The 19,568-nt window shown below is 44.1% G+C and overlaps 1 protein-coding gene across 2 annotated transcripts in view; it reads left to right on the forward strand.

The window, feature by feature from the left end:
* Window positions 1-6,063: 6,063 nt before the first annotated feature.
* Window positions 6,064-19,568, forward strand: part of IL18 (interleukin 18) — a 100,165-nt gene continuing 86,660 nt past the window's right edge. For both annotated transcript variants that reach the window (XM_021696598.1, XM_021696599.2), the window contains exons 1-3: window positions 6,064-6,273; window positions 10,784-10,985; window positions 13,419-13,480. In XM_021696598.1, the coding sequence (XP_021552273.1) occupies window positions 6,093-6,273; window positions 10,784-10,985; window positions 13,419-13,480 (445 nt within the window). In that variant the 5' untranslated portion in view covers window positions 6,064-6,092. The remainder of the gene's footprint in view (window positions 6,274-10,783; window positions 10,986-13,418; window positions 13,481-19,568) is intronic.

Genomic DNA, 19,568 nt, shown 5'->3' on the forward strand with positions numbered 1-19,568 from the left:
ACTGCCCACATTCTATAGTGATCATAATTTCACAACAGAAAGGACATTTTAATAACAAAATGTCAAAAAAGCTATAATGTTTGAATAAAAGGCAAGCCCTTAAATTGAATAAATTTTTACATGCTCTTTCAAAATCTCACCATTTTGTTCTCATTCCCCTTATTCCACAAAACCAAATGAACTGTCGTCAGCCAGGAGTCACGCAACAACTGAGTGTAAGGCAGGGGTATTTTTCCCTAGAGCTCTGTGACCTGAGCAGCTTACTCAGGGCTGCCCAACCCTAGTCCCCTGACCAAAGACGCAAATGAGGCAATGTGGATAAAGCACTGTGCCAACCCAACTATGCCACTGACACACAATTTAGGATTAAATGAAACCAGGGATGTGGCCAACAAAAGGTCTCGAGCAAAGATAACAATTAACTATTTCAAGAGTACATTTCTCTCCAAGTTCTATAAAATGCAAATAGACTAGCAAGAGTCCCAAATATACCACGAAGTATACACACATATTAAAATAAAATTAATTTAATATTAAATTAGAATTTTAAAATTAAAATTACGTAGTGTGTTGAATTATTACAATGTATTAAATATTAAAATTAAAAGGTATTATACCTTGACTTTGGCCCATCTGAATCTCAGATGCTAAGTAGGAGCAGGCATATATTAATTGGGTAGTAAAACTGTACAGTGGAGAAAACATCTAGCTGGACAGAAGGAGGTGGGCAGCGTGGTCCGAGCCCTGACATTGCCAATAAGTATGGCTATAGCCTTAGGAAAGTTTCATCTTTCTGTGTTCAGCTTTCTCAGACATAAATGAGGAAGTTTGATTAAAATGATCTCTTATGCCAGTTCAGCTTGACAATGCTTAATGTCATATACAATAGTGTATTATCTCTCCGAGAATTTGTGAGCCTCGGAGAATGAGAAGGATGAGCTGTATCTTCTAAACCGCTGACCACTAGATTATCCTCTAAGGCTTAAGGATCCACAATGTGGGATCCTCAGAAGTACAACACCCACTCCCCTGATCCAAAAAGCCAAAGGGTACAACCCAATTAGTCCCTAAGTCAACGTGTGGGCGTAAGCATCCATTGTGGACAAGCAAAAGAGAGTGCTGTAAATATTCTCCAGGCCCCTCCCGCTCCCTGGTGGCCCTTCCTCTGAGATTTGCGCCCGGCCCTGCCATGGGTGGCGAAGAACCACCTTTTACCGAAGGCAGACAATGGCAGCCATGTTACCCGCGTTCTCTCTCCAAACTTGACACAATCCTGAAAGGTTTGTATTATTAACTCCATAATATGATTTAAAAAATTGAGGTTCAGAACAGGTTAAGTACAGTCCAACGTCACAACGTGAGGGGCAGGATTCAACCTGGGGCCTCTGTGACTCTCAAGCCTGTGCTCTGTTCCACTTGGTGGCAATGCTGCACCCCCCACACCTCTGAAGACTAGATCAAAAACCATCCAAGGTGCCTCAGGGTCATGATCCTTGCATTCACCAGTGGTTGCTTCTGGGGAATTTCAGGGAACCTCTCTTTGGACTCTGAGACCAGCTGCTCTCTGCTGTCTGAAAGTTCTCCTTCCTAGAGAGACAAGGAGGTATGGAAGTGCCAACCACTTTCTGCAGCATGAAGTCTCAGCATATAAGCTCCAGGCCAACTGGAAACTTTGGGGTACCCAGTACAGTCACAGACCCCAGCTTTTCTGACTTTAATAACTAGTCTGACATTCAGTCCCAACCTGGTTTACTCAGATCAGCTTCTAAACCTTTGCTATGCAAGGTGAGCTCCAGGGATCAACAACATCTTAGCATCCTCTGGGAGCCTGTTATAAATGAGGAGTCTCAGGCCCCACACCAGTCCTACTGAATCAGAAACTGCATGTTAGCAAGATGCTCCATGTGATTTGAATGCACATTCAAGATTTAAAAGCACTGTTCTAGAATCACCTATGGAGTTTTAAAAAACCGTGCATTTCCAGAAACTCGAGTCCAAAATTACAGAGAAATGGGGTGGAGGAATAGTGGGAAGTCCAAATACACCTTTTTTTTTTCCTAACTAGTTTTCTTGTGGTCTCCTATTCTCAAGAAAGCTCAAGTCCTTTCTGGAAGAAATCAAAGATCAACTTTGTTTTGTCAATAGCTGTACCCACAGCCAACAGACAGCTCCCTCCTCCCAGGAGCAGTGTTGATGACTTCATACTGGCCCTCTCCAGGGCGGAGCTCCATTTTCATCCAGTAAATGAATGGAACAATTCTGCTTATCAGTTTTCCCCTCTGCTCCAATCTTCTGCCCACAATTCACAGGGAGGTTTATACTATTGTCTCCATATCAACAGCAGAACTCCTATATATTTTCTTTTCTTCTGACCCACTGCCTTAACCTGGTATGAAAGAAGGAAGGAAGGAAGTTGGAAGGGAGGGAACAAATCAGTATGTATTATATACCTACTGTGTGCCAGACCCAGCTCATCCCCCAAAACAGTTAACATATATTTCTCATTTAACATACATAAAAATATGTAAGATTGGTATTAATGCCCCAATTTTCAGAAGTGGAAACTAAAGTTCAGATAGGTTAAAACTCTCCCAAAGCCAGGTTTCTAAACAGGATCTAATACTAAAGTTTTGCTGCATTCTTTCTACTACTCCCAACTTGTTTACACATAATAATATATAAATAAACATTTTTACTGAGATGTATTCCCATACTATAAAATTCAATTTGGTGGCTTTTAGTATATTCACACAGTTACGAAACTGTCACAACCATCTAATTCCACAGCACTTCCATCACCCCAAAAAGAAACCCCAAACCAGTAAGCAGTCACTTCTCATTCCCCTGTCTCCCCCCAACCCCTGCACCCTTCCCCTGCCGCCTCCCATACCCGGAAAATACTTGATCTCTATTAGTTTGCATCTTCTGGACATTTCATATAAATGCTTTCATACATTATGTGGTCTTTGTGTCTGGCTTCTTTCACTTAGCATAATGTTTTCAAGGCTCATCCATGTTGTAGCATCTATCAGTACTTCATTCCTTTTTATAGCTGAATAGAATTCCATTGTTGGATATACCATATTTTGGTATCCATTCAAGAGTTAATGGTCACTTGGGTTGTTTCCAACTTTTAGCTTTAGGAATAATGCTCCTATAAACATTCACGTACAAGTTTTTGTGCGGACAAATGTTTTCAATTTTCTTGAGTATATACCTAGGAATGGAGTGGCTGGGTCATATAATAGTAACTCTGTGTTTAATTTTTTGAAGAATTGCCAAACTGTTTTCCAAATTGATTACCTTTCCACTAGCAATACATGAGGGTTACAATTTTTCCATATCCTTGTCAACACTTGTTATCCGTCACTTAGCCATCCTACTGGCTGTGAAGTGGTATCTCTTTGTGGTTTTATTTGCATTTTCCTAATAACTAATAATGAGCATCTTTTCATGTGCTCTTTGGCCTTTGTACATCTTCTTTGGAGAAAGTACTCATTACCCATTTTTAAATTAGGATACTTGTCTTTTTATTGTTGAGTTGTAAGTGTTCTTCATATATTCTGGGTACTAGGCCCTTATCAGATAGGCAATTTGAAAATATTTTCTCCCACTATTTAGGTAGTCTTTTTACTTTCTTGATTTGAATGCACCCACCTTGAGTTAATTTTCTAGATGGTATGAGTTAGGGGTTCAATTTCATTCTTCTGCATGTGGATATACGGCGTTCCAGCACCATTTGTTGAAAAACTATTCTTTCCCCCATCAAACTGTCTTGGCACCCCTGTCAAAAATCAGTTGATTATAAACGTATGGGTTTATTTCTGGACTCTCAACTGTATTCCATTGATCTATATATGTCTACCCTTATGCTAGTATAGCGCTATCTTGATTACTATAGCTTAGTAGTAAGTTCTGAAATTGTAGTCAGCGTAAGTCTTCCAACTTTGTTGTTATTGTCGTTTTTTCAAGACCATTTTGGCTACTCTGGGTCCCGTTAGATATATAAGTCTTACATTTCTTTTATTGAATTTATTTGATTATTTTTATTGAATATCTTCAAGTTTACTAACACTTTCTCTTGCTAGTTAAAATCTGTTGTTAAGCCCTTCTACTGAAATTTTCCTTTCAGTCATCGTACTTTTCCACAGCAGAATTTCTATTTGTTTTTTTAATCATTTTTATCTCCTTATTAATATTTTTTATTGAGTGAGACATTATTCTCACACTTCCCTTTCACTCTTTAGACATGGTTTCTTTTACTTCTTTAACTAAATTTATAATACTTGAGATAACATCTCTGTCTGCTAAGTCTAATATCTAGGCCTCCTCAAGGACAGTTTCTATTGCTTGGGAGGTGTTTTCCTGTGTACTGACCATACTTTCTTGTTCCTCTGCATTCTTGTAATTTTCTGTTGAAAACTGGACATTTAAAAAATATAATGTGGTCATTCTGGATATGCAATACCCCTCCCTCCCAGGGTTTGTTGTATTTTCCATTGGTTATTATTGCTTGTTGTTGCTGCTAATGTTGTCTGTTTAGTGACTTTTATAAATTAATTCTGTGAAGTCTATTTTCTTTTTTTTTTTTTTAAGACTTTATTTATTTGAGAGAGAGAATGAGAGACAGCACGAGAGGGAAGAGGGTCAGAGGGAGAAGCAGACCCCCCGCTGAGCAGGGAGCCCGATGCGGGACTCGATCCCGGTACTCCAGGATCATGACCTGAGCCGAAGGCAGTCACTTAACCAACTGAGCCACCCAGGCGCCCTGAAGTCTATTTTCTTTATCATGTGTGGCCACTGAAGTTTCTGCTCAGTTCACTTGGTGGTCAAATAATAAAACCTAAGAATTCAGATTTATAGGCAATTTCCAGACAAGTCACATAGTGACAACTGTCTGAAATGAGGCTTTTTGGAGAGCTCCAAGCCCACTATGTCTCCTTCCATTGGCTATTTGTTTGCCAGTCTGCAGGGCTCCCATAGTGGCAAGTCTGTTGGTTTCTTTTTTTTTTTTTTTTTTAAAGTTTACTGGGTGATAGTAAAGTGATAGTACAAAGCTCCGGAAGAGGACCCGAGGGGGTTGCCCAAGGCTGTTGGTTTCTAAGGCTAGTACAAAGGTGTGGTGAGAGGGGTGTAAATAAGCCAAGTTAAAACACCACAGTGCTCTTTGTGCTCAATGAGATCCAGCCATTTTTCTTAAACAAATGCTCCTCAGATTTTTGCAAGCCTTTGGTTAATTTCAAGAGCTCCAAAAAAGTTGATTTTGACAGTTTTTGCTAGTGTTCTCACTGCTTTTCTGGAGGAGATTTCTCAGAGGTCCTTGCTTTACCAGTCTGTGAGTACTTCTCTTAAAGAAACATTTATAAATATCACCTTGATTCGATTCTTTTTTTTTTTTTTTTTGGTTTCCTTTCTAGTCACATAGTACTCCTTCGTAAGTAAATCATAAAAATCAGAGGAGAGATATAAGAAAACATATTTTCTGATTTTTTAGTAGTTTCCTTGTGCTATAGTGCTATGGAGGAATGTGTCAGGAGCAAGGTGGACCAAAGCTATTTCTTTCCAGAAAATAAATATAAATCCAAAAGCACAGTCTTCCTAGTTTTATGCTAGTCACAAAAGGAACTGGGATTGGAGACAAGTTCAATAAAGGAGAGCTAGAAAAGGATATGTAATATTCCAAGACAAGAGAGCTTTTATGCCTGAAGAAGTGTGGAGCTTCTAAATGGGCCAGGTACGTGATGATTACTCAACTCTGAATTTTACTTTGCCAGCACTAACCCTTTTCTCAACAGCTTTCTTCAAATAGCAGATACTGAGATGAATGAGACACAAAATAGAACCATGATCAATACCTTCCCCTCCTTGAGCAAAACTGGACTTGGTAAAGGGTCATGCTGATGAGTACTGGGCAAGTCACTCCTACTGATATCCTGGTCCGAATTCCAGACACCAGTTCATTTTAGGAAGGAGTGGGAAGGAGATTTGCATGTATGACCTCATGCAGAAGCTCCAGCCCTGGAGCATATAAACAGCTGAGTTGTAGGTATTACCCAGTACCGGGACCGGCAGTTTCCAAACAGGTCAAGACCATGGCAGTCCTCAGTTCCATGTTGCTGCCACTCAGGCTGTTTCTATGCTTCGGACTGCTGTGTTCTTCTCCCAGCTCTGCAGATGACATTGACAACTGCATGCTCTTCAATGAGGTCACCACCACTGGCCAAGGAATCATGGCCAATTCAGATGTCTATGAAAGCAACACAAACTACACAGGTGAGGAGAAGCCATTCTCTTTGTTGTCCTTTGTCTTCTGAGGTGAGTTAACCAGAATTTCAGAGCACACCCCTCCACTCCTGCTCTGAATCACACAAAACATGTGTTTTTGACCCAGATGGCAAGTGGGGGCAGAAACAGAAAGAGAACATGTGTGAGAGAGTTTGTTGTGTGGGACTGTTTCCTCCCTGCTCTCTGTGCAAACCTGAGCCAGGGGTCATTAAGTCCCGACACCCAGGTTAACTGAGCCCCGGCAAGAGCACACCTGCGGCAAGTTCTCAGACTTAAATAAAGTGGGCATTTTTATTGTTTTCAGGGATAATAAGTGCATCACAGTGTGTGGTCTGTTCACATCCATTTGATAAAACAATGTCACCATGGATGATGGTATATCGCACAACACCGGGAGGCACTGTTTGCCTTTAGGGTGTGGGTGGAAACTCTAGTGAGCTAGGCAGGGAAAGTGTTACTCTCCCACCTTGTTTATGAGCAGCCTGCAGCTGAGAGAAGTTAGGTGACAGGTCAGGGCTCCCCTGCTAGTAAGGGGCAGAACAGGCTCCTGAATCTTGGTCTTTCCTTCCCAATACAATGCTTTTCTTCAAGGTACCTAGGAACATTTTATAAATATCCCATTTTGGGTCAGCCAAACCTATAAGTCAAGACAGGTGCTTTCTGATTACTTTTGTAACAACAACATTTAATATGGTGGTTTACGTGTATTCATGCATTTAGATCTCACAACAACGTGTTAGGCAGATAACATACCATGATCATTCCCGTTTCACAGATGAGGAAACAGAGGTAGAGTGCTAGTCACTTGCTCAGGTCACACAGCTACTTACAGGATGGAGCTGGGATATGAACCCGAGCAGTCTAGCTTCAGACACCCAGTCCTTAACCACTGCACTCTACACCCCTCACTTACGGTAATGAGAGCTGAGACTTCTTACTACGTGCTGGGTGCTATTCTAAGGGTAAATGCTATTATCTTCCCAGATGAGAACCGCAGCATAGGGGAGTTAAAATTTTACCCAAGGCCATAGTGGGTAGCATTGTTAATATTTGAACCTAAGTAACAGCCAAGATTTGTACAGCTCTGTTCAGCCAGGATGTCCAGTTTCAGAGCCTGCTGTCTCATTACTATGTCATTCTGCTCTCCTAGAACTCTAACCAATTCTGCAGAGAGCACCAGGGTGATGTCCACACCCATGAACCACAGATTCCAGACTTTGGCAGGAGAACGACGATGGTCTGCCTTCACACACTTGTCCCAGCTTGTCCTTTTCTCTTTTTTTCATGGGGACTGTCACTAAGGGCCTCAGCTGTGATTCAGATCACTGTATCCCACTCCCTCAGGCAGTGGATCTTGTCCTCCCAAGCCAGGGAGGATAATCTTATAATTCGAGATGAGGACAGGAAGGCATATGTGTGACCTTGCACACGGGGAAGGACCTGGGGGGTCAGAGGGACTGCTACACAAAAGATCACAGACCTCGGACTTAAGATAACATATCACAAGGTAAGGGATTTTGCTGTTGAAATGGAAGAAAAAGAAACCTATCTCGTGAAAATGCTGGGTGGAGATATGTAGACTGGGGTTCTTCTGAAAGTAGCAAGACAGGAGAACGAACAGTCAAGAGAGGATCCATAAGACCCCATGAAAGGGAATATGCTGGGTGAGGGGGAAATCAAACATTTGCAGAGGTGCTGGGTAGAGCAGAGAGAAAGGGGAAGGAGGAAACAAACTCCGGTTCACTGAATGCCTCCTTTGTGCTGGCACTTCAAACTTCACCTGACTTCATCTCAGAGCAGAAATGTGCTAAAGCTCCATGATAAACCGAATCACTAAGCGAATGATTTGAGAGTCAAAATCCTATGCTCACGGAAATGTGAAGTGCCAGACTCCGCACCCAGCATTACACAACAGGCTCCATGATTTCCTCGTCAGAGTGTCATTACAGGACTGCACTGGGTCTTTTGGGGAGACTGGGTAAAGACCCACAAAGGCCAACCACTTCTCCTTATTTTGATTTTGAAATTTTTTAAATTTCAGGGTTTGTGTCAACATTGGTAAGTCATGTATAAATGGCTTGGCATGTCCCATGGCACACACACAGCTCAGGCAGGATCTTAGAAGAGGTTCCCTGGGTCTGTCTTGGTATCAGTGAAAGAAACCCATGATGCAGTGACATTTATATTAAGATTGTGCTGGGTATGATCTGCCTCCGTGGGCGAGAGGGATAAAAGGTGCTTGCCTTTTTTCCTGAACCTTCATCTTTTTTTTTTTTTAAAGATTTTATTTATTCATTTGAGACACAGAGATACAGAGAAAGAGAGAGAGAAAGCATGAGCAGGGAGAGAGGCAGAGGGAGAGGGAGAAGCAGGCTCCTCGCTGAGCCAGGAGCCCAATGTGGGGCTCGATCCCAGGACTCTGGGATCATGACCTGAGCCGAAAGCAGACGCTTAACCATCTAAGCCACCCAGGCTCCCCTGAACCTTCATCTTTAAGGGCGTGGTCCAGCACTGGATGCACTTTTTAAAATCAATCAATGAGTAGTTAGTGCCCGCCAGGTCCCCAGCACTGGGCTGGCCAGATACTGACATGGATGAAACCACAGTATAGAGAACAAGGCAGAATGTAATTAAGTACTCAACTCTGCAGGAACAAATGTAAATGTTTCAAGAGTGAGAGCAAGAGAGGGCTGAACTGGCCCAGAGGTGGAACACAGGCAGGATCCTGGAGAGTAAGCAGGGATGGAATGTGTGATGAGAAGGCAGGGTTCCAGACATGAACAAAGGCCAGGGGCAGGTGTGGGCCAGATGCATCTGCAGAACCAGAGGAGGGCTGGCTGCCCCTAGAACAGGAGTGCAAAAAGCTCAGTGAGCCAGGTTAGAGGGTCAAAAAAGCCATGTGTTGGGTACTGTAATCAACAGAAGTGAAAATGTAAAAGCAGAAATGTTTAGATCCTCTAGAAAGATGGGCACTTGGAAGGTTTTGGAGAGTACTTTGTCCTTATGGAAGAGTTGTATGTGGAATCTGATCTGGCTGCAGCCTGAAGAGAGAAGGTGGAGACCACAAATCCAGGTGACAGATGCTAGGAGGGAAGGAAGGAGGAAGCCAGTGTGAGAGAGGGAGAGCAGACGAAATGGCAGAGACAAGAGCATGCCCATGGGAGAACTGACAGACTTGGACACCAGGACACCACCACTGAGCACCATCCACCTCACCATCGTGCACACATCTACAGTTGTCAGGTTCTCAGTGGGCAAGTCAGGCCAGTGGGGTTTGGCTCAGCCCACCGGATTGGCAAAAACAAACAGAACAGAAATGTTTTGCGCTAAAAAATATAAATAACAATCACAATTCATCCAACACCCATCATGTGTTAAAAGTCTTACACTCTTCTCTGTGCTTTTCCCAGGAATCTTGTAGATAAGGTATCATGATCTCCATATCATGAGGGGTAAAGTCATCATCCGCAGACCTAGGACCAGACCTGGTGTAGAGTGGGCATTGAATAAATATTTGTGGAGTGAGTGATGGACAATAAGGAAACCAAGGATGAGAGATGAAATGACTTGCTCCTAAATGTGAGAGCTAGAATTCCTTTCTAGGACTGTCTGATCCTATTGTGCTACATGCTTGATTTTCTTTGCTTTGTATGGAGAAGTCTTTGAAAGGATTTGGAGTGGCTGACAGGGCCCTGGAGAATAACCCTTTAGCATTGAGAAATTCTTCCAGAAGGGATCTTCTAAGGAAGGAAATGGACAGGCTGAAATGTTCTCTTGAAGTTCACTCCCTGTTACACATCAGAATGCTAGAATCAGCAAGTGTCAGTGGGGTCCCTGTGAGTATACCCTAGGCTACATCAACAGGGAAGACGCCAAGAAACCCTAGGGTTATTGGACAGGTACTGGGGCTCAGAGACCCCACCCCCTTCCCTCACGCTCAACAACAGAGACTGAAAGCGTCAGTGATTCTGGGACCAAGAAATGGGCTCTGCTTTGACTTGGCACTAAGGATCCCTGATGTCATGACACACTGCCCAGGGGGCCCACTTGACCCTTTCCCAGGTATCAACCCCGCCTCTCCCCACCCTGCCTTCCCCTGAGAGAAGGGCAGAACAGGCTATCCCCTTCGTCTGGCGGACAGGAACCTGGCTCCAGAGGTTAAGAGCCAGCCAGGATCTCACCTCTGCTCTACAGCGAAAACCAGGGCCAGAGCACAGGTCTTCTTTTGTTTACCTTTTACTGGAGAAAATTTGGAAAACATAAAAACGCATGAGGAAGAAAATAAAAATAATAAGATAATCCCACTACCAAGAAATCACCATAGTTAATATCTTGTATTTCCTTCCCGACTTTTGTCTGCAACTTCATTTAAAATGGGATCATACTATATGTACATTATTTGTAACTTCCTTTTTTCCTGCTAAAGGTTGATTTCATGATCCCCACCCCCTGTCTGACTGCACCAATGGCTGATTGGTTCCTTACCCTTTCCTCCTAGTATGGGTTCCCGTGAATGCCAGTATCAGCTCTGTGGTCCTGCGAGCAGTGGACGCGAACAACAACTCACTAGGCCTCTGGGAAAAAGCAGACAAGCTTTGCAACAACGGTGCCCTATATCACCTGGATAACCTGAGTGACCAGCTCTTCATAGCAAACTGGATATCTCCTAACTCAACAAACATAACTACAATCGTGTTACAGTAAGAACCTATCTCTGCGTGATTTGCTTTGGGCTTTTACAATTGTAGACGGGGTTTATGCAGTTTCACGCTGACCTTGGACGACTCAGAATGCACCCCAGACATGATGTGGAGAATTTAGTAGCTGCACTCCTTTCTGCCTCACTACTCTCTGTCCTTTTACCTACAGGAGTTCCCACGCATGCGCACACACTCCCCACCCCCACACCCCAGGCAGGCTCAACAGAGACAGAAAGCTCTAGTGTTATGAAAACTACAGCTGGACAGTGGCTAAAGCCAAACAAGCAAACAAACAAATGAAAAGAATTTATTCGGGACTGTTGCAACAGGAGAAAAGAGACCTCAGGATAGAACCGGGCTTAATTCTGAATACATCGTGGGCAAGTGGGAATTTATAGCCAAGAAGCAGGGTGGGGGTCACTCACAGGAAACAATAAGGCCTGTGAGGGGCATCTGGCTAAACTGACCTAACAGGATTCTTGCAGAAGGCAGGCCAAGACCATCAGATATTCCGCGGGGGTGGTAGAGGAGGGAGAACTAGGTATTAGGAGTAAAGGGTGGGAGGTACTTGCTCAACTTACTTAGCAGGGTTCTTGTTAAAACCGGATTTTACTTTTTTTAAATTTTATTTTATCATGTTATGTCAGTCACCATACAATACATCATCAGTAAAACCGGATTTTACAAGGAAGTGCACAGACAAGCCTAGGAGAAGGTTCTGGAGGCTTTGTCACTGAGCATGCTGTTTGCTTCCAATTCCAGAGAATCATTTTTCAACACACATTCATTTTGGAAATGCCAAGTGTGATGACTGTGTCATAAAACTGGCTTCCTAATGTCACACAAAATGGACACACTCAAGATTGTGAGGTGAGGCCACCTGGGGGCTTGCATTACACTGTAACGAAAAGACCTTCCTCTCAGCTAGCGATGTTATCCAGGTTATTTTGGGAGCCCACGTTGAGAGGCCCTCACACTTTCAGACTGCCACTTTGTACTGAAAGGGCAGGTCTGACCATCAGACCATGGCCCCTGGTGGTGTCCCCTTGGTGGTGAACAGCCACCAAGTCTCTGTGGACACTGGTGGTGATGATGCTATCAAGCCATCCTGTCTTCTCCTGTCACACCTGGTTGGACAAGGCTGGCTCTGGAGAGGGGGTTTTGCCCACAGTGATTTCCGAGAGTGAAAATCCAAGGGAGCTGCTGCATTCCAGCCTCCCGATGATAGCAGTCTCTTAGAAGCCAGCCAAAGCTAATCAAGGCAAAGACTTTGCTTTCACCTCACCTCGTAAAGGCTCCACACTCCATGCAACACCAGATAAAAGGCCCAACAGTAACAACCTGCCACAGAAACAGTGCATTTCCACTGACAGTGTGGTCTCCAGACCCCTCCTAACCTGCACTGGCCTCTCTGCTTGTTTGGCCTTGGTCCCCACGCCTGAGAAGGGGAGGGGAGTGGCACATATGATGGGGGTATGGAGGGCAGCTGGGTGGGACACAATGGGATGTGGAGAGGCCCCTGCCCACGGGGCTCCACAATGAGTTTTGGGGAGGCAAGGCCTCTACAGAAATAATGGTGGAGCTTGAATACCAATTCCTCAAGAAAGCATTCCCTGAACCCCTAGGTCAAGCTCCAGCTCTGTTTTCACTCTCGTAACTTCCACTTTTTCACAACCTATGTCACAACTGCAATCAATTATTTAACTTGTTTACTGATTGCTTTGTTTCAAGTCTGTCTCTCCAAAGAGACTGTAAAGTGCCACAAAGGTAAGAACCATGCCCGTCTTGTTCACCACTGTCCCCTAAGCACCAAGCACAGAGACTGGCATGTAGCGCACGCTCATCAGTTAACTGTTGAATGTATGAACGAGAGACTGGGATAATAACAGGACCACCGATGGAACAACAACACACCAAGCTGTACAGATCATTTGATGAACATTAAGCACCTACTATGTGTCAGGCATTGCTGACAACAGAACCTGCCCTCAACGAGCTGGCCCTCCCATGGAGGGATTGGCTCACAGCAAGGCCATGCAGTTGAGGGGCATGTCTCTCCAATGGAGCTCTGTCTGGGAATGACAACAGGGAGAAATGACTTCACAGAGGTTACTGTTGAGTATCTGGGCAAATGGGACCAGGACGGAGACCCAGGCAGCACTGGCTTGAACAATGACCAGAGGTGCATTCCAGCCTTGTGGGGAGTTCAGGGTGCTGAAGTTGGGGTGTGGGGGATGGACAAGAGCTTGACTGGAGCAAGACCATGGAGGATCTTAGTCAAGACAATATGCACCCGATCAGTGATGCTCTGCTGATTGTGCTGGAGAGAACACTAAGGTCAGGATCATCTGGGAAGGCAGGAAAGGGAGCTAGACTTGTGAATTCCACAGTTGAGGGCCTCACCATTATCTCTCATTGATTTGCCCTCCACAGAGCCTTCACTATTAATGTCTACAATGTGGCTGCATTTTCTTCTCTGCAACTAGAAAGAAAAGGTAAGTTTCTCTGTGGCCTATTTACACATCTGGCAGTGACTCGGTCAGCCTGGAAAATTACTTGGTGGGTGCCCTAGAAGAGTCTTCTAATCATGTGTTATCCAGATGTCAGTTGAGTTCCCCAACACCTGAGACCTACAGAAGACAGTTTGACCCCTTATCCTACACCCTGTGGGAAACAAAAGCCATTTCCAAGATTTTTGCCAACTCCCAGGGGCCTTTAATTCTCACAGCCACCTTTGGCTCCAGACTCCTGCTTCCTTGGGAGCCATTATGTCCAATGCCACATAGATGGATAGGAAAATCAGCTCTTGGTTTGATTTCCACAAAGAATTCCCATACACACAAAGCCTTCCTAGGTATAGCACACTCTAACCAAGGGGCTCAAGGAAAGAGGGGGAGATTTTCACAAAGAAGGCTTGAGAGTATAGAAATGCTCATACTTTCCTTAGTTCTTAGAGTGGCCTCTGGCCACCACCACTACCACCAAGGATTTCCACTGACCTTTCATAGGCTGTTGTGCCCAACTTCCAACCATCCTGAAACTCCTCATCCTTCTCCTGCCTTCTCTGTCCTCTTTATTCTCTCTTACCTCCTTCTAGGGAGCCAAAACAAATTCAAGAAACTGAGGTGCAGGAAAGATAGGTAACTTGCCAGAAGCCACATAGAAAGTAAATGGAGAAATTGGCTCATGGTCCACATATTATGCTTTTTTCCACTTTTCTTAGACTTACATCAAAACTATACAGTCTTTTATTCTTAATGAAGTTTTTAAATACAAAGTTCAACCAAGAATAAGAAACATTAGTTCTTCTCAATGTCCAGATAACAGGTCTTCCTTGGGAGCCCTCCAACACTGAAATACATGCAGTATGCTGTCCATCTTCCTGCTGGCCATACATTGCAAATGTGGGCACACGGGTATCTATTTTCAACAACAAATTTTAAAGTGATTCTGCCTGAGGAAACTATTACATAAATGCCTTCATGGCTTCCTTGGTGGTTTCCCTCTGTGAAAAGACTTGGGTGTTGTTTTTCCTCCTGAAGGACATTATCAAGATGAACACTCATGTAAATGCTAAAAAAGAAAGAAAAAATGTTTGTTTCTAATCAGGATTCTTTAGCTCCACACTAATAATATCCAGCTGGAAGGAAGGAAAGAAGAAAGGAAGGAAGGAAGGAAGGAAAGGAGAGAGAGAAAAGAAAAGAAAAAAGAAAAAAGGTTGTATTCAAACCTTGTGGCTCAGTGGGATACTAGAGAAACATCTGCCCTGGGGAAACACTAAATGAGATAAAACAGTGCCTCGTAACTGGAAGGCACCCTCCCACCAGTGGAGAGTGCCTGAGCCTGAGCAAATCACAAGACTTCTCCCTTCTTCTTCTTCCATATAGTCAGTCCTCTTTGATCCACAGACCCTTGGAGGCATCATTACAAGGCTCCAGTTTTTCCAGAATCAAACTACCCACAGGGCCTGGTTCTCACTGCTTCTCTGCAAGGCAACCTCAGAGAACCAAAGGGTGGTCAGATCCTGCACAGGAGAACGAGCAGTGCCTCTGAAACCACAGAAAGAGATATGAGGGTTTGAACAGGGCCTCTGTGCCCTTGCTTTAGAGCAGGGGTAGCCATCCTCAGGTCTGGAATGATACTAGTGGGTTTTTTTTTAAGATTTTATTTATTCATTTGACAAAGAGAGAGAGCACAAGCAGGGGGAATGGCAGGCAGAGGGAGAGGGAGAAGCAGGCTCCCCACTGAGCAGGGAGCCCAACACAGGGTTTGATCCCAGGACCCTGGGACCATGACCTGAGTCAAAGGCAGATGCTTAACTAACTAAGCCACCCAGGTGCCCCTGATATCTAGTTCTTATAAGCTTTACATGCAACCTTTGAAATTAGCAAGAAAAAAATATAACTGTGCCATTCTGGATCATATTTGCACTGATTGATCTAATATAACATTAAGGACATGAAGACATTTGAGGACAGAGTACCACCCAACAACAAATTCAGTAGTTGTATAAACTCCTTCCCCCATAGGATTGTATAGACCTTAAGGGTAGAGAATATTTCTTACTTATTTTTTCTTCCTTGACATTCTGTATTCCCTAGTTTTCCTCCTCCTCTACATATATGCTTGGCCGCTGAGAATTGTTGACTGAAGTTTGCTCATGAACTCTGGCTCTAGTGTTCCATCAGATTGGCCTCCTTTCTCCAGTGCCCCCCCCTAAAACAGGTTCTGATGCCATTGTTTTTTGTTTTTTCCAGACACAACCACTTCCCAGAGCTCTACAACCAGGACAAACCCACACCCACACCCAACCTCAACAAAAGGACACATCTCCACAACAAGAACAACTCCACACCCAACTGCAACAAGAGAACACATCTCCACAACCACAACAACCCCACACCCAACCCCAATAACAGAACACATCTCCACAACCACAACAACCCCACATCCAACCCCAATGACAAGACACTTCTCCACAGCCAGGACAACCCTACACCCGATCCCAAGGACAACCAGCTTGGCCAACAGAACCTTCCTCTGCCCCATCACAAGTACCATTCAGATCCTGCTAGTCTTTCTCACCAGCAAACTCCTCTCCTAGAAGGAAGCTAAGAAAACAATTGTTCCTGCTTCCACTGCATCCTCCTACGTTCCGTTCAAAGCCAGTGCTCTGACAGGCATATGAATGAAGACTTTACATTCTCAAATGTGCAACTCTACTACCACTGCTTTGGACCAAAACAGAGACCTGGGGGTCACTTGGTGGAGGGTAGCTAGTCCACTCACTGGTGGACTTGGGGCACACAGATGTTCAACTGGATCTCTCAGGACACAAATTAGGCTTTTTGTTAGCTGCTTAGACCTAGTCTGGGTGTAACCCGGAATTCTGGCTCTCGGTTTCACATGCTGACAGCCAATTCCACAGCCAATGTAAACTTTTGTTCACTGCCAAATGATTCCTCCACACCTGAGTCTCTGTGGGAAAAACCTTTCTTCACTTTCAAGGTGACCTCAGATTTCTGACCAAACTCATTCAGGTTACACAGAGCTCCTGTGTCTCATGTCACCCAACAAGGAAAAGAAAAAGGAATAGCCCTGATGTTATTGGCCACACCAGTAGTATGTGAAGGGCTAGAAAACAGGAACGTACCATGTCTGAGCAAACAACCATAGGGAAATATTATGGTATAAAGACATTATTTCCTATGTCATACCAAATAAGCTACACTTCAAACAAGAATAATGAATGTGTTAAATTCAAATATAAGTCTTTAATGAGTGATTACTCTAACTTAAAGTATAACATGCTAATTTTATTTGTGTATATGAACATTAAAAAAATTAATAGAATGGTGGGATTCTACTTCTCCTCAAGTACAAACTGGTCATTTTTCCCCTAGTGGTAATTTCCATTAAGAATTGGGCAAAATATTTATAGTATTCACAATACAATGTAAAACCAACAGAAAGCATGGGATTTCCAGTAATACCCTGGTAATAAGCAACAAAGTTTTCTTTTAATAATTACGATAAATTCCAGGATGCCAATATCCAGTAACCAGCCTTCCTCTGGGACGGTTTCTGTCAATTTCTTCTTCTTCCCTATGAATAGGCCACACTTTCCTTACTTACTTGTAGGTCTTTAATTTTTGTTGAACCCTGGACATGTTGAAGGTTATAACGTGGCGGCTCTGGAAATCCAGGGCAGCCTGCTGCTTGTTGAGGGCCGCTGTCCATTTGTTTAGGGACTTTTCCCAACTGTTCTGTGCAGACTGCATTCCTTGTTGAGTGTGGGTCACTGACAGCCCTTTCCTGTTATCTCAGCAGTCAGTCAGCGACCTGATAGATTTTCTTAAATGTCAAAATTTAGAGGCCTCTTTCCTCATTAAGCATTCCTCTAATAGCTGGAAGTTTTTTATTAGATCCTAGAATGCTGAGAAAGTTCATTCTGACAGTCGGTGCCAGCTTAATGGTTGCTGTGGTGGAGGGACCGATTCCTGGAGCTCCTCATCCTGCCATTTTCTGTGACATGGCTCGGTAGCCACTATTAGTACCTGCCAGGTGCTTTAAGTGCATCATCCCATTTAATCGTCACAACAACCCTGGGAGATATAGTTGTTCTACAGACGCGGACACTCATGCAGAGAGAAATCATTTGCCCACAGTCACTCAGTGAATAAGTTGTGGGGCTGGGTTTCGACCACTTCAGAGCCTGCACCATTAACCAGGACACCCTAAGGCCCCCTGCGTGGCTCCCGCATCCCCCGGCATCCCCCAGGACAAGTGGCTCCCCAGGGCCCTATGACAAGGAGAGGGTATGGGTGTCTCTCATGGGCACAAGCAGGCTGCGTGCTCCAGCAGCGCTCCTCCACACACCACCCTGCTGCCACCTCGGAGATAAACTGCAGTGAGCCCTGACCCAAAAGCTAGGAACAAGCTTCGTATTATCTGTCACGGCCCGGCCTGGAGGCATCTCAGGTTCAGTATGGAAGGTGGGACAACTATTGGAGCCTCAGCAGAAACACTCTCTCAAGCTGGAAAACTTTTAGACTCAGAGAAATCTGGGGAGCTGAATTCAGACATGCAACACAGAGGCAGCTAGACAAGGGCGCTGAATTCGGAGGCAGGGAGCCTGTTAAATTCCATTTCTGCTACGAAGGAAGAAAGTGACCTTCTGCCTCGGTTTCTCATCTCTTCCATACAGGGTTGGTCCAAGTAGCATCTGAGCACTCTTGTGGGTGGGTCTCCATTTTGATTTCTCTGTCACATCCACACCTAGTTCTCAGGGTCTAGTCAGATGGTAAGTCGGCGTTGCTCTATGCCCTGTGTGATTGGCAGAGGCCGCCCGGAGCACTGCGGAGGATTCAGAAGCGAAAGCCAGGCTCAGACACAGAGTGTCGTATTCAACAAGGGTTAGCTTCCTTGGACTCAGGAGGCCGCACTTCCTCAGGAGGCTTCAGGTTAGCTGCCGTCTGTGGTCTCTCAAGCGAGTCCAGTGAGCGGCCAGCAGAGCAAGAGTAAAGGGATAAACAAGTACGCACGTTCACAGTCTAGGAATAAGCTAATCCTAATCCTCGCTGATGAGAAGGTGACTCACCACAAGGAAAACAAAGGCATTCAGGAAATTCGAGGAAGTCCCCGGGCTGCACCTCATGCACAGAAAAGAGGTGAACAAAGGATGGACTGTTTCCACTCCCACGTTCACTTGCCCAAGCTCGTTCTTCCACTTCTATGTTTTCTTGTTTGCAGCTTCGTGTTTTGTGAATTCGATGCATGCTTATCCTGTGTTAGAAACAGCAACTGCCCACCCGTTTATAAGAAGGGAGTGCTGAGGGAGTAGGAAAGAAAACTGCTGTCTTCCTAATCCCATTACCTCAAAGATCTTCAAATACCAGAAAGAGTGCCAAGCCTGGTCAGTGGTCCAGCTATCCCACTGACTGTTCAGAGCAGGGAAAACATTCAGAACAGGCAGAACATGCAGACATTATCTTATTATCTATCAACTCCACATTACTTTTGAAAATAAATGTTGAAAAATATTAATAATTAAGTAAAAAACTTAATATTATTTCACACAAGAGGTAGTTCGGCAATTGTCTTAAAGCATAAACTCTGAGGCCAAACTGCCTGAGTTCAATCACATTTGATTTTACCCCTTATTATTTGTGGGACTTTGTGAAGTTACTTACCTTCTATGTAACTTGGGTTTCTTCATCTGTAAAATAGGGAGAAATATAGTAGCTACCCATAGGCCGTTGTGGAGATTAAATCAGTTAATATATATAAAGCATTTAGAACAGTACCTAGCACAAAGTAAGTGCTACTTAATTATTTAATGCCTAAAAAAGGCATCACAAATGATATATTGATGTACAAGAAAGGCCAAGTATTGTAGCCATATAAATATTTGCAGATAAAATGGTACCTATAACAAGGACTAAAAGTACTAACTTGTAACTCTTATAAGAAATGGCTGGCTGACTTTCCACAGTCTCCCCACCCCCACCCCCCGACCCCCCGCCCCCAGCCCCACCTTTGCCACCCTTCGAGCTTCTAAGTAAAATGTCTTCTTGCGTGCTG

The sequence above is a fragment of the Neomonachus schauinslandi genome, chromosome 11 (genome assembly GCF_002201575.2).
Source record: "Neomonachus schauinslandi chromosome 11, ASM220157v2, whole genome shotgun sequence".
NCBI lineage: Eukaryota > Metazoa > Chordata > Mammalia > Carnivora > Phocidae > Neomonachus > Neomonachus schauinslandi.